The sequence below is a fragment of the Larimichthys crocea genome, chromosome XXIV (genome assembly GCF_000972845.2).
Source record: "Larimichthys crocea isolate SSNF chromosome XXIV, L_crocea_2.0, whole genome shotgun sequence".
In the NCBI taxonomy this organism is placed as follows: Eukaryota; Metazoa; Chordata; class Actinopteri; family Sciaenidae; genus Larimichthys; species Larimichthys crocea.
The window spans coordinates 9,463,464-9,477,687 of record NC_040034.1 but is presented as its reverse complement, the minus strand read 5'-3'; the positions used below and the strand labels follow the sequence as shown (position 1 = coordinate 9,477,687).

At 43.5% G+C, this 14,224-nt stretch overlaps 2 protein-coding genes across 2 annotated transcripts; one reads left to right on the top strand and one right to left on the bottom strand.

Annotated features, from left to right (window-relative positions):
- Positions 1 to 287: 287 nt before the first annotated feature.
- Positions 288 to 10,875, top strand: tonsl (tonsoku-like, DNA repair protein). The gene is made up of 28 exons (XM_027275099.1): positions 288 to 756; positions 840 to 935; positions 2,279 to 2,421; positions 2,528 to 2,711; positions 2,825 to 2,954; positions 3,078 to 3,249; positions 3,347 to 3,461; positions 3,581 to 3,732; positions 3,860 to 4,012; positions 4,111 to 4,236; positions 4,320 to 4,518; positions 4,602 to 4,657; positions 4,749 to 4,838; positions 4,999 to 5,071; positions 5,160 to 5,323; positions 5,425 to 5,548; positions 5,641 to 5,882; positions 5,999 to 6,479; positions 6,563 to 6,762; positions 7,218 to 7,324; positions 7,506 to 7,662; positions 7,745 to 7,823; positions 7,916 to 8,223; positions 9,056 to 9,227; positions 9,495 to 9,670; positions 9,801 to 9,874; positions 10,061 to 10,194; positions 10,395 to 10,875. The coding sequence occupies exons 1-28, from the start codon at positions 732 to 734 to the stop codon at positions 10,592 to 10,594; spliced, it is 4,332 nt and encodes a 1,443-aa protein (XP_027130900.1). The 5' UTR covers positions 288 to 731; the 3' UTR covers positions 10,595 to 10,875.
- Positions 10,876 to 11,916: 1,041 nt separating this feature from the next.
- LOC104922158 (antimicrobial peptide NK-lysin-like) lies at positions 11,917 to 13,302 on the bottom strand (the record flags this gene model as incomplete). Its single annotated transcript, NM_001303323.1, is given in 5 exon segments — positions 11,917 to 12,178; positions 12,466 to 12,620; positions 12,703 to 12,780; positions 13,063 to 13,148; positions 13,226 to 13,302. Coding segments are annotated over 5 exon segments (447 nt in total). The 3' UTR covers positions 11,917 to 12,099.
- Between the last annotated feature and the right edge of the window lie 922 nt (positions 13,303 to 14,224).

The following is a 14,224-nucleotide window of genomic DNA, read 5'->3' as shown; positions in this document are numbered from 1 at the left end:
ACATTTAGCAGAGTCACACCAGGCAACAGGAGCAAACCACTCGGTAACAAACCTCTGTATTGTTGTTGTTTCAGTCACAGGGCTTTAACATGCTCTCACGGGTTTGTCCTGAAGCTTCATGTGCGGGATTTAAGTACATAAACAGCTGATAATTGTCTAAACTAAACAGAAACACAGGAGTTAGTTAGATAGTGCCTCCACTTGTTTCTATGTAGAACTACGTCACGCCCCGGCGTTAGCCAATGAACGGGTCGGGATATACTCTGGGTGCATTTGTGGCCCTGAATTTAGTCTGTCAGACAGAAAGGCGCACTGTTCTCACGCTGTACACCGCCCAAAGACACGTAAACAAATCAGACTTGTTGTCTATAAGTGCTAGATTGTCGCTAAGTAAACACGGTGGAGGAAAAGAGTTGAACACACGGTGTTTTTAATCCCAGGGATGCGGGATTTGTGCCTGACAGGCTAAAATCAGGGTGTACTGAACACGGGAAGCCATTGGCTTGACGCTGCAGTGGCGCGGTTTGTGAAGCTAACGGACGTTAACGGACGTGTTTACTATGTAGCGCCGCTTAACGGGACACCGATCGGACACATACGTGACAGCGAGGACATTAACGGACAAGGACAAAGACGTGTAGATTAAAAAACAAACTGTTTGTTTGTTTTGTTCACGTATGACTTGTCAGTTAAGCGCTAAGCTGAGCTATTAGCCGTTAGCCGCGGCCAAGATGAACTCTGCACGGGAGATCAAACGTAAGTAACTGATCTGTTTCTGTTTTTAATTTATTTTTTACTGTGTCGTGTTCAAGTTTTAATGTGTGATGGTGACTCTGCAGAGCTGCAGAAAGCGAAGAGCAAAGCGCAGAAGAACAACAACCTACGAGAGGAAGCGACCATCTGCAATCAGCTGGGAGAGCTGCTGTCCAGGAGCGGTGAGTGTGTTGGTACATCTGCCTCAGAGGGCTTTACAATCTGTACAGGGAGTGACACCCTCTGTCCTTAGACCGAGTGAGTGAGGAAAAACTTGCCCACAAAAAAACATTTTAACAGGGAAAAAATGTGGAAGAAACCTCAGGAAGAGCCACAGAGGAGGGATCCCTCTCCCAGGACGGACAGACGTGCAATAGATGTCACATGTACAGAACAAATCAACACAAACATATTGTACAATTACAATGACTGATAAAATGACAATGAATTACAATGAATGATAAAATGATTACAGTAGCAGTGGAACCTGTGATAGAGATAGAGAGACACAGATGCACAGCAGCAGCAGCAAATCATCAACTAACTATAAACTGTAATGAAGATATGGCAGCAATAATGACAGTGGTAATATGTGTAGTGGACGTCGTGCAGGACCACAGCAGCAGCCACGATCCACGAGAACCTGCTGGATGACAAAGCACAAAAACTCTGGGGAAGAAGTTTAGTTAGTAACATGCATTAATGAGACATGTATGTTTACAGATAGTGAGAGAGAGAAAGAGAGAGAGAGAGAGAGTAAGAGAGAGAGATAGTGAGAGATGCTGCTGGACGACAGAGCACAGTGTGCAGATTTATTCACAGTGATTTAAGGGTCGTGTTTGTGAGTTTTAGGTAGTTTTTCAATGAGCAGGTCTTCTTCTGATTTGTATTCTTTGATTGTTTTTTTTAGGTGAGTCAGCATCTTTTATGTTGCCTTTTTTTTTCTAAACCAACCTGTCATACTACATAGTCGCCATACACACTACCTTTACTCTCTTCTATATCTTTTATTATTGTCATTTTATTAAGGACACTCAAAAGATAAAATGACAAAGTAAGATAGATAGATAGATAGATAGATAGATAGATAGATAGATAGATAGATAGATAGATACTTTATTGATCCTGAGGGAAATTCAAGAATCCAGTAGCAGCATGAGACACAGTAAACATGCATAAGATAAATCTGGATTAAAATTGAACATTTGCAGAGAAATAACTCTACAATAACTATTGTAGGCTGGCACTAGACAGACAGAAAGATCAACAAATAATCTACATACTTTTGTATATTTGTATGACAGTACTCAAAAGTCTGCAGTCATTTCTTCTGCTGCATGTTACGTGGACATACTTTAAGCTTTTAGATGGATATTCATCTTTTTTTCTATTTATTCCCCTGCTTCTCACCATTCCTTCCTCCTGTTGCTACCCTTTTCTCCTCCTCCTCTCTTTTGAAAGTTTTAATATTGATTCATACATTCACTTCTATGTTTGTCCCGTTTGGTCCTCGTGTCTATCTCAGGTGATTATGAGGCTGCCATCGGGGAGCACACGCAGGAGTTGTCTCTCTCTGAGGTGCTGAACGATGTGATCGGACGAGCTGTGGCGCATCGTAAGATCGGAGAGTGCTACGCAGAGATGGGCAACATCAAAGCTGCTTTAGAAGTACGAAGATTGGTCTGATTTATTCAACATGCATTAAACCAACTCTCTACATCAGCAGCAGAGTAATACAACTGTGTAAGGTGTTGCATGTGTTATTCTTCTTCAGCACCAGCGGCTTCACCTGGACCTGGCTCGCTCTGTCAGAGATCACGCTGAGGAGCAAAGGGCTCTGGCGACTATTGGTCGAACCTACCTCTTCCGTTATGAATCGGACCAATCGAGAAACAGTTTAGGGCAAGCGGAGGATGCGTTTTTGAAGAGCCTTGGAATTGTGGAGGACCGTCTAAAAGGTCTGTTTGTTTGTCTTCTCAGGAATTTAATGTATCATATTGAGTTATATAGCATGTATAGTTTTTGTATTACTCGTTGATTCTAACATTGTCTTTATAATTCTTACCACCAGGAACCGTGTCAGTGCAGGAGGTTAGTGAGATGAAGGCACGTCTCTTTCTCAATCTTGGTCTGGTCTGTGATCATCTGGGGGAGACTAAACGTTGCAACGACTTTATCCGACGGAGTATCTACATTGCGGAGTAAGAACATCCTAAACTACATTAAACTGTACATCTGTAATGTAGTGTAGGAAGATGGACAAAAAGAAGATTACCATAAAATAATGTTAACTGTGCTCTCTCTCCATTCTTACTTTGGTAAAGGAAGAGTCAGCTGCTGGAGGATCTCTACCGTGCAAACTTTAACCTGGGCAACATCTCCTTCCGTAACGGTCAGAAGTCCGATGCTGTGCGCTCCCTCGAACAGGCCAAAGAGTGTGCGAGGAAGATCAAAGATAAATTCAGCGAGAGCGAGTGCTTTCACTGCATTGGCAAGGTACAAATACAGTTGCATTCAACCCAACTTAACCCGTTTTCTGTTAATGTGGCTGTATATTTAGTAATGTCTGTGTCTCTGTGGTGTTTATCCACAGGTGCAGTTGTCTCTGGGCGATTTTGTAGCAGCTAGACGATCTCTGAAGAAAGCTCTTTTGTTGGGATCCCAGCAGCCACTGGACAAGCAGGCGGTGAAGAAAGCTTTCAAATATGGTGAAAGAGCTTTTTTTTTAAATCCACTCATTCCTGTTGATTCTTTGTATTTAGTTAAAATCATATTTTTTTTCACTAAGATTGCTGAGTTCATGGTGTGATTTGTTTGAATTCAACAGCTGACCAGGGCTCGAAGCTAGAGGAAGAGTTGGGGGAAGATCAGGGCAAAAGACTTAGCTCCCATGAGGCCGTGGGGCTGGCTGAGCAGCTGGGGGACCTGTACTGTAAGGTTGGCTGCTTCAGCAAAGCTCTGGACGCATACCAAGCTCAGGTAAAGAATATTTTAACGTTTACTCTAGCACTAAATATCCACTTTTAGTTTTAGTTCCTCTCTGATTTTAATTTAGTCACGTGACAGAATGTTACCTCAGTTAATTATGTTGAGCTCTGTGGTGTAGTTAAAAGGCGCTGAGGCGTTGGGAAAGCCTGACAGGGAGCTGGCTGTCATCCATGTGTCCCTCGCTGCAACCTACACAGACCTGAGACAGCACAGCAAGGCAGTGAAGCACTACAGACAGGAGCTGGCTTTACGACAGGGCAGCTCTACTGAGGTACGCATGCACTACCTGTATTTAATGACCATCAGATTATGGATCATGATTGAAGACCTGACTTACTGATACTTTTTTCATTTCATCACTTGTTTCAGGAGTGTAGCACTTGGCTAAACATCGCAGCAGCTCAGGAAGAGAGTGGCTGTCCTTTCGAGGATGTAGACAGCAGCTACTCTAAAGCTTTAAACCTGGCTGACAAGTCTGGCCAGGCCAGGCTGCAGGTGAGCAAAAGGGTTTTCTTACATAATCAGCCACACAAATGCCCTTAAAACACCTGGGAATCAGACACATTTCCCTCCTACAGAAACGTGCGTTGAGACTCTGGCTGGCGTCCCAGAGACGATGTGGCTCATCGAAGGCCGATGACACCGAGGCGAGGCTGCAGGAGGTGTGTGCTGCTGAGGGCTGGCGTCCAGATGGGAGCGACGGTGAGGAGGATGAAGAGGAGGAGATGGACAACAGCGAACCTCTGGATGACAGCGACATCGATCTCTCAAACTCTGGTAGAGCTGACATCTCTAGACAAATCATTTCTGATATTTAAGTTTTTATTTTGGTCTTATCTGAGTTTTCATTTGGTTTGTAGACGATGATTTGGAGGGTTATGACAAGATGGTGTCAGGAAGGAGGAAAACAGGACGGGTAAGTCGTCAGTTGTCACTTTGCACAAGCAGCATCTTTATATTCCACGTGTTCAGTGTTTTAACTTCTTGCATTTGTTTTCTTACTTCAGTGGAACAAGAGGAATGAGAAGGGTGAGACGTCTCTGCACAGAGCGTGTATAGATGGAAACCTTAAGCAGGTCCATTATCTGGTCGAACAGGTGAGGAAATGATGATTGTGGGATTGTGCAAAATCAAGACACAGAACTCAGGAAAATCTTCAGTAAACTGTAAAATCAGAATAACAAACTTCTTTCCTAGTTAAATATTTATTTCAAATATCAATTTCAATGAACTATTTTCTGCTTGTCTCTATGTTAGGGTCACCCAGTGAACCCAAGAGACTATTGTGGCTGGACTCCCCTTCATGAGGCCTGCAACCATGGTCACTATGGTAACTAATTTAAGATGAGCTCTATTTAAACCTTGCTTTATGAAAAAGACAAACTCCTTATCCTATATTTTGTCTTGTGCTCATCCAGATGTTGTAGCCGTGCTGCTGGAGCGCGGCGCTAACATCAACGATCCCGGCGGTCCCTTATGTGAAGGAGTGACTCCACTCCACGATGCCCTCGCATGTGGTAATTTAAAAGTTGCAAGGCTCCTGGTGGAAAGAGGTGCTTCTGTCACCCTCCGCAACTCCAAGGTGCGTTCGATTAAATCACCCCTCTTCCCGTGGAAAGATAAATCCTGTCTGAATGGGGCTAATTTGTGCATCTGTCTCACGCTATCACCATCCTGTTTCAGGGTGACACCGCCATGGACACCCTGCGCCACTGGCAGAAGACGTACAGCAGAGAGTTGGACCAGGAGACCAAACAGGAGTGCGCGGCTACAGAGAGACTACTGAGGAAGGCTGTCGCGGGGGGAGGTGAGGCCTTTGTGTCACTGTACCACTTTTGTCACGGTTTGCCTTCGAACATCCTGTCAACTGTTCTCCCTACTTATCTCCGTCTAACACAGTGGCTGCTGCTCCGGCCCCAGCCAAGCCTTTCGATGCTCTGCAGGACAGCCAGCTGTTTGATGCTGAGAACTCAGAGCCACTGTTGTCCTCTGGAGGGGGCTGTTCTTCCAGCCAAGACTGGCCCAGCACCAACAAGAGCTCGGAGATGAAGGCAGCACCTTCCAGCCCCAAACGGTGGCAGAGCAACGGCTCAACACAACGCCACCGAGCGAGAGGAACAGAGGCTGCCGTCCTGTATGGGGTAAATTCCTTCTTACAGATGCTTTCGATTCATAGGGATTATACAAACTACATATTTTAGGATTCTTTACATTTATATTTACAGTTCATGACTAAATGTGTTTATGTCCTCCTTAGAATGATAGCAGCTCCTCAGACGACAGCGACTCCCCAGTAAGTCCTCTCCGCCCCGTCCGCCTTAGAAACAGTTTCCCAGCTGCCCAGACTCAAAAGGAAGTTCTCCCAAAGAAAGACGCCAACTTGATCCCCAACTCCGGTCGTGAAAGTGTCAGGGAGGCCCCAGCGGCGTCTGTCTTTGCACGAGAGGAGTACCAGAGTGCCATTCGAGCCTTAGGCAGCGCCAAAGCTCGTTTCCAGGGTCTGACACAGCCTCAGTTCTCCAGCACGCCTGCCGTCTCATCCAGCAACAAATCGGCCCTGGTTCCAGAGGAGGAGTATCTGGCTGATGACTGGTTGGAGGATGATTTGGAGGAAGTCCAGCCGAAGAAGAAGAGGAGGCTTCGAGTGGAACACGATGGGACGAGAGGGGAGGACTTCGCCTTGTCCTCGACAGCAAGAAGTCAAAGTAGGCAATTAAACCCGGACACGGCCTGCAGAGGTAATAATTTCTTTACCTTCATGATATGTTTCTCCACATTTCTTTATATAATTTACCTTCATTCTGCTCTTCTTCTCCTTCAGGTTCTGCAGGTCCCTCCTCCTCCAGCAGGAGTCTCTCTCTGAAAAAGAACGGCTCTGTGAGGCCTCACCAGGTCAAAATGACTCAGATGCCAGGAATGGTCCGGTTAGGCAGACGAGAGGTCAACAGGTCACAAAGCCCCACAGTTACCGACGACGACGACAGACCGGAAACGCCTCCGCCACCACAAATACACATGCAGGTGAGAAAGAAACTTTATTCTGATGTAGTCACATCTAGACAGAATGCACATAACACAGTATCGCTTGCCTTGTACAAAAACAATCTAACAACAGCTCAAGTTCAAAAGAGTCGAAGTAAAAATTCAGAGGGTGATTTCACATTACTTATTCAGGACAACGTTGACGTCGGCTAGATTATTATTAATGTTCCTGAAACCTGAAGCCGAAACTGGAACATCATTTGTCAGAAGTCTGTCCTCTTTCTTGATTAACGTCGGACAGTGATGAATGTGGCGGTAAATGAGAGAAAGAGACGGTCGAGACGGCGGCGCCGTTTTAAGACACTGCTGCAGCTCGATCACTATCAGCTTTATCTTTTGACAAAAGGTGGTTTACCCTAACACAAGACCTGTAAAGACTGATGTTTAAAATCTCTTTTGCTTGTATTCATGTTTGTATTGTTGATTTATTTCAGCCTCCAACTCAAACGTTGGCTGCTCCCATGCCCACATCACTGCCTCCACCAATCAGAATGAGGGTCAGAGTTCAGGAAGATGTTTTCCTCATCCCAGTTCCACAAAGGTTTGTTAGAAATGTTTATTTTCTCCACAGCTGTACTGCTGTTAAGCTACTTTCCATCTGCTTTTGCAACATTTCTACAACAGCATCACCCGTGATGAGTGAACTGGACTCAGCGCACCATACTGCTGTTTTTGCATGTTTACATCCGTTTAACTCTCGTCCTCACCGCACTGTGCTCCAGTGAGGCCGACTCCTGCACTGTGTCGTGGCTGTGTGAGCAGGCCGCCCAGCGCTACTACCAGAAATGCGGCCTCCTGCCTCGCCTCTCGCTGCAGAAGGAAGGCGCTCTGCTCTCCCCTCATGACCGGCTGCTGGCCGTCCTGCACACCAACGAAGAGGTGAGGACAGACATTAAGGAAATATGTCAGTTTACTCATTTTCATCAGGACACAGTTTTAATTATGTGTTTTTGTCTCGCAGGTTCTGGCTGAAGTTTGCTCCTGGGATCTCCCTCCTCTCCCTGAGCGCTACAAGAAGGCCTGTGACAGCCTGGCAGTGGGTGAGCATCACACATGAAAACACACTAAACGCAGACGCACACATTTTGACAAACCATCCCAGAGCACGGCATCTTTTTTTGTCCTCCGGCAGATGAGAACAAGCGTGTCACCCGGCTGTGCGAGGTGCAGGATGGGAGCTCCTCTGTGTCGGTGTGTGGCCTCAGCTTGGCCCCCTCTTCCCTGAACCCGCTCCTCCGTGCTTTAAAACTTCAGACCAGCCTCGCCGAGCTGCGTATTTCTGGCAACCGCCTCTGTGATAACCTTCTTCCTGAGCTGGTTGCCACAACGATCACCATGCCTCGGCTTCGGCTGCTGGACGTTTCCGCCTGTCACATTACAGGGGAAGGACTGGAGAAGGCTGTAAATGCTTTAAAGGGACAGAGCCATCCGGCGTTTCCGGTAAGGCAGAATGAGTTCTTTCTTTCTTTCTTTCTTTCTTTCTTTCTTTCTTTCTTTCTTTCTTTCTTTCTTTCTTTCTTTCTTTCTTTCTTTCTGTCTGTCTGTCTGTCTGTCTGTCTGTCTGTCTGTCTGTCTGTCTGTGTCTCTCTCTGTCTGTTCTTTCTTTCCTTCTTTCTTTCTTTCTTTCTTTCGCTCTGTCTGTCTGTCTGTCTGTCTGTCTGTGTCTCTCTCTGTCTCGCTCTTTCTTTCTTTCTCTCGCTCTGTCTGTCTGTGTCTCTCTCTCTGTCTCGCTCTGTTGTCTGTTCTTTCTTTCTTTCTTTCTCTCTCTCTGTCTGTCTGTCTGTGTCTCCCTCTCTGTCTGTCTGTGTCTCTCTGTCTGTCTGTCTGTGTCTGTCTGTCTGTCTGTCTCTCTGTCTGTCTCTCTGTCTCTCTGTCTGTCTCTCTGTCTCTCTGTCTGTCTGTCTGTCTCTCTCTCTCTCTCTCTCTCTCTATGTCTATGTCAGTTGATCTGTACTGTTGTGCACATTAATTCCAGTTTGTTACAGTCATTGGTCAGTGCACAAAGACAGTGATGCTCAGCCATCTCACCGTTTGTTGCAGACGGACCTTGAGCAGTAGTAGCGATTCACACAGTTGATAGTTGTGGTGCTGATCACGACACAGTTGGTGCACGTCTTCATCTTTATCAGCATTTTGAGGCTATCACATTCCCACCCCCTCCCCCCTGTGTGCTCTGTGTCATAAACCACATGTCAATCTTTTGCAACACCTCCGAGAATGCCAGGCCAGTTTAAGATAAATGTGTCATGCACATTTCTGTTTTTTTTCGCAGTGCCTGGAAGAGCTCGATCTCAGTATGAACCCTCTGGGTGACGGCGTGTCTGAATCCCTCTCCTGTCTGCTGTCCTGCTGCCCTCTGTTAGCCAAGCTGTCTCTGCAGGCCTGTGGTCTCACTGCTCGCTTCCTGCAGCAGCATCGACTGCTGCTGGCGAGCGCGCTGGCAGGTAAACTCTCCCAACAAGCGCAATCAGTGTTCAGTTTAACTAACATGCCACAGGATGTTTAGATGAGAGATGCATCAAGTTGTGTTTGCTTTGATTTTAGATTACGACCTGTAAGTGGCTAACATATCGACAAATCTCTCTCTTCAGAGATTTAACCAACAAGAAGGTTTTTTTTTTTTTAACTGGCTAGAAAGGGAGCACAGTGTAGTGTATTCATGTACGTACGTCCATATTTCTAGAACATATTTCATGTTTTTGATCTTCCAGGTACAGGCCACTTGAAATCGGTGTGTTTATCCCACAATGCACTGGGCTCCACCGGCTTTGAGCTGGTGTTGAGGACTCTGCCTCTTCACTCCCTCACACACTTGGACCTGTCTGCTGTCCGCAAGGGTCCTGCTGATTACCCGCCGCTGGAACACTTCACCAGTGTCCTGTCACAGGTACGCATGTCATTCACATGTTGACTGATTGATTGATTGATTGATTGATTGATTGATTGATTGAGAGGTTGAAGTGTAACTGTTACCGCAAGCACAGCAGAAACTAATAAAGGCATTTGTCTTCCCGTAGGACGAGTGTTCGCTGACCCACCTGAGTCTGGCAGCAAACGGGTTGACGGACAGCAGCGTAGCTACCTTGGCCAGGTTGGTGTGTCTGTTTACAAGCATGATAATTTGTGTACATGTGATCAGAGATATGATGCCAGTGATGACATTTTAACTTGCATTACTGTACGTGACTGGATTAATTTTTGTGATTCTTACACGAACAGAACCAAGGATGGTCTTTTAAGTTTCTATTTTTGTGGTTTGTTGTTGTGTGGTTTCCAGGTGTCTGCCTTCATGTCCGACTCTGGTGAGTCTGAACCTGTCAGGAAACCCGTCTGTTACGTCGGCAGGACTTCACAACATCCTGATGTCCCTCAGAGAGGCGGGTCGACCTTTGACCATCCTGAACCTTCAAGGTACGTGAGTGTATGTGGGTCAGTAGTTGCAGGTGAACAAAGTTAGGTGCTGTTTCTTCATCTTTTGTGTGTGTTTTAAAACCTGCTTTTGTTTACATCCATGTTGGTTGCCTTTGTGACACATCCCTATTATAAATGTGAATAAGTTGAGTAGAATTCTCCTGAAAGTAAGGGATCACTCTTTATATTTCTGCCCACAGGTTGTCAGGTGTCTGGCCCCTGGGACAGTGCATGTCTGGATGGTTTGTCAGAGCTGGTCCAGGATCTCCGTCTTTGCTCTCAGGGACTCAACAAGCTAGACCGACAGGCCTTAAAGCAGAGCTGGGACAGCAGTCAGTCACACAGACACTTCATTGACCGAAAAAGCAAGTGCCTGCTCTCTGCCTTAGCCCCCTCGTGAAGAGTTAAATGCGCTTCAGATCTGATGACAGATCTTTATCACTGACACCATATTTTGAGATGTGCAAAATTTGTAGCTAACTTGTTGCACTACAAAGATAACCAGCGACATGGCACCCACAGACATTGTGTGTAAATAGGTCATATCTTTCCTGTGTTTCGTACTTTCGTCTTATTTATGTTTATCTGTGAAAATGTGTAAAGACACTTTGTGTCAAGGTGCACCTTTTTGTCCTCTATCTACTGAATTATTATTATTAAAAAAAAATTAAAAAATCAAAACAACCGGTGATGCTTTTGTCTTTCAGTGGTCTAGTTTTCATTCATTCTGGTTTAACAACCTCAGTTTGATCTTTTGTCTATATCAGATTCTACATGAAACCTGCTGTACCCCCCAGATGTGTCACTGCCAAGTTTGTCAGCTTGTGGTTGCTACAAAGACAGGGTAGTTCATGGTACAATATGCACCATGAACTAATATGAAACTTCAGACTATAGGCTTTAGATCTGAATTATGGGTGTAGCACATTTCTAATGAAAATAAAATTCTGGGCAGGATTTAATATTTAGCCAACTGAAACACAGTTTTAAAGGGTCTATTTTATTAGGATACATCATATCAGGTGTTTAATATCAGCTCCTCTGGACCAGATTCACATCTTTTCACAATAAAGTAAACCCCGGAGTCTCCTCAAGCTAAAGATTAATAGATATAGAGAGATATTATACAGATATTACACTACTGCCTCACTGCAGTGGGACGTTCTCATGTGTTTTACCACCAGTATCATTTCAGACAAACTACGTATAATGTTTTTTTACTTTCTCACAGCTTTGGTGGGTATTAACATCAACACCAAACAATATCCTGTCAGAAGAAGCTTAGTGGCAAGTTTTCCCAAGTAATTTTTCCTGCACGTCATCCCCTCTCTTTACCCCCTTTCAAGCTGTGTAATAAAGGCTAAAAAAATAATAATTAATAAAATGCATTTTGAAGTTCACATTGTCCGTAAAGATTGGAGCTTCGAATCTGACAATCCTCATTGCAAAAGACAGATGTGACTTAACTCAGCAGCAGCCTTTTTATGTCAGCTTTGCAGGCACACCATTAATATTTTGGTTTCTTATTCATTTTAAGACTGTCTGTCACATCCCGGTTTTAGTAGCAAGTAGCTTTTTTTCCCATGTTATTTAAACAGCTGTCATGTTTTTAAAATTTGAATTTTCTCAAACCACAGAGGCGCCTGTAACCTTTCAACTAAAGTAGAAGAGTTCATCTTAATTTTAAATGACATGGATCAGTCTGACAAAGAATATTCATGCAGTTTGAATAATTTATTGATATCGTCTGCACAGATGATACAGAAATGACCAACACAGGGATTGCAATGTCAATCAAAGTACGTAAGAAAGAGCAGTCACAAAAAGAAAGGTGAAAAGCTTTTCATACGCTGAGCGTGCACTTAACCACTTGTGGTTTATGTTTTTCTTGCAAATTAAGGTCAGTTATTCAAACAGAAGGTCATTCATTTCAGTGTGTGCATCCTCGTCACTTTCAAAGTCCAGCTCAGACAACTCTTTCGGCCTAAAGAGAGCACAACAGAAAACAAATCAAAAATAAATCAAATCAGACCAAACATATTATATATATTTTAAACAAGCCAGTATTATATTTATATCCCATTAGAAATGTAGTGATGTAAAAAGACCGATGTTATTCTCTGAAATGTATACATTTGGAACACAAGTTGGAAATACTCAGGTAAAAGTACAAGTCAAGAATTTTTACCACTATGTGTTGTGTTGTACAATGTATATGTAAGACGGGTCATATTGTTCATCAAACCATTTGATAGTTGGCTGGTGACTCACTTGCAGGCTTTAAGGTTGACACAGATCGTCCTCACATCATCACTGGTGGTAAGCTCCTCGATTAATTCCCCAAGATGTCCCTTCACAAATTTTTTGCATAGAGATTTCAAGAGGCCAATTTCGTTGCAGACCCTCATCAACTTTTCTTTCACCGACTGTAAGAGTAAGAAATGATATCAGTCTTAAATTCAGACATTTGATTAACATTTTATTTTATTATTAACATTTTATTTTTACCTCTGCAGTGGTGTTGCGTCCAAGGAGTTTCTTCACCTTGTTTAAGCTCCACTTGCACACCCAGCACAAACCTGGAAGCTGCAGTAAAAGTGACACATACTTTTAATAATGAGCAAAGGGATGAGTCCTAAAAACTGTATTTCAAGTGATGGATTTTTTAAAATTTTATTTTAATAAATAAATGGTTGTAGAGACATTCCCCCTTTGAACTCAGATGGATTGTTTTTCAAGACTCAATGCAGTAAAATGATCCAATATTCCTAAAGAAAAAGTTAATATATCATCTCATTGTTACTAGTCATCTAATCCTTTAATTATTTGATATTAAGGCTTTCAGATTGTTTAAAGTAGCCATGTTACCTTGCGAGCCTCCACAGAGATGTCCAATTCTGCTCCCTCCTGATCGTCATCGTTGACCTTCAGGTTTCTCCCGTGGACAGTCCAGACTATGAAGAGATAAGACAATGTAATTTACGTAATGACAAAGAGATTATTATAGTATTAAAAACATTCTGCTGCCCACCAGAACATGCCCCGAGGATGCACACAAAGAGGACAGAAGAGGAGTTCATTGTTGGAAGTGAAATGTGATCTCTGGGTGCTTCTCTTCTGGTGATATCACACCTTATATACACAGAGAGCTATGCAAGCTGTCTTGTAAGCCTCCACCTATAGTGATTCAAACCAAAACTCTTATTTGGTCAGAGGATAGAAACACTTTGGTGGTTTTGTGGTGAGCAGCATCACAAAAAAAAATCATCTTGACGTCATTTGTTCCAGTCACTGCACGGAAACGTTGAAACCACGTGTCACAAAGCTTCACTCTAATCTGCATGCAGATACAAAATATAGGAAGTCAGGAGTCCAAGATGTTACGCTGAAAGATTTATTGAAGCTTGATCAAGGAGGATGGAGGATTTCTCAGTGCACATGCAGTGTTTTGAAGAAGCTGTCCCTTTTGGTTAATCTACATGCAACTACTCGATGTCCCTAAATTTTCACTCGTCTACAAACAAGGAAATATGTTAAAAAGTTGTTTTGTGGCCTTATGACTACATTTTGAGCTTGACGTTTCATTCCTGACATTGACATAGTTTGACAGACAAGTCTCTTTCTGAATACATCCATGTGATTCGCCTGTGCTGTGCTGAGCTTAAGGGGGATTGTGATTATGAAAAGTTCAGTGTTTGTTGTTTACATGCTGTACATTTGGGTATCTGGAGTGCAGCAGCATCATGAAGGTCTGGATGCACAGGACAGCTCCACTACCAGCTGAAACTTCAGTATACCAGAAACCATTTACCTCAGTGGACATGATCTGTTAAAGCTTTGACACTTTGTTCATAATATACATACAATTTATATCTCAATTTCTTTGGAAATTAATAAAAAAATGCTTTATTTTTAAGGAGAGTTTTGGTCATTTTTAAATTTAGTAGTAAGAAATATATCATATTATTTTACAAATGTTCTACAAAAAACTTTGTAGAATTTGATTTCTTGAATGTAGAAGAGTTGATAA

Excerpts from the sequence above, each read along its gene's own strand:
- tonsl (XM_027275099.1), top strand. The coding sequence starts at position 732 with ATGAACTCTGCACGGGAGATCAAAC. Across the intron at positions 936-2,278 it reads AGAGCTGCTGTCCAGGAGCG|GTGATTATGAGGCTGCCATC; the intron begins GTGAGTGTGTTG and ends TGTCTATCTCAG. Across the intron at positions 8,224-9,055 it reads AGAGCCATCCGGCGTTTCCG|TGCCTGGAAGAGCTCGATCT; the intron begins GTAAGGCAGAAT and ends TTTTTTTCGCAG.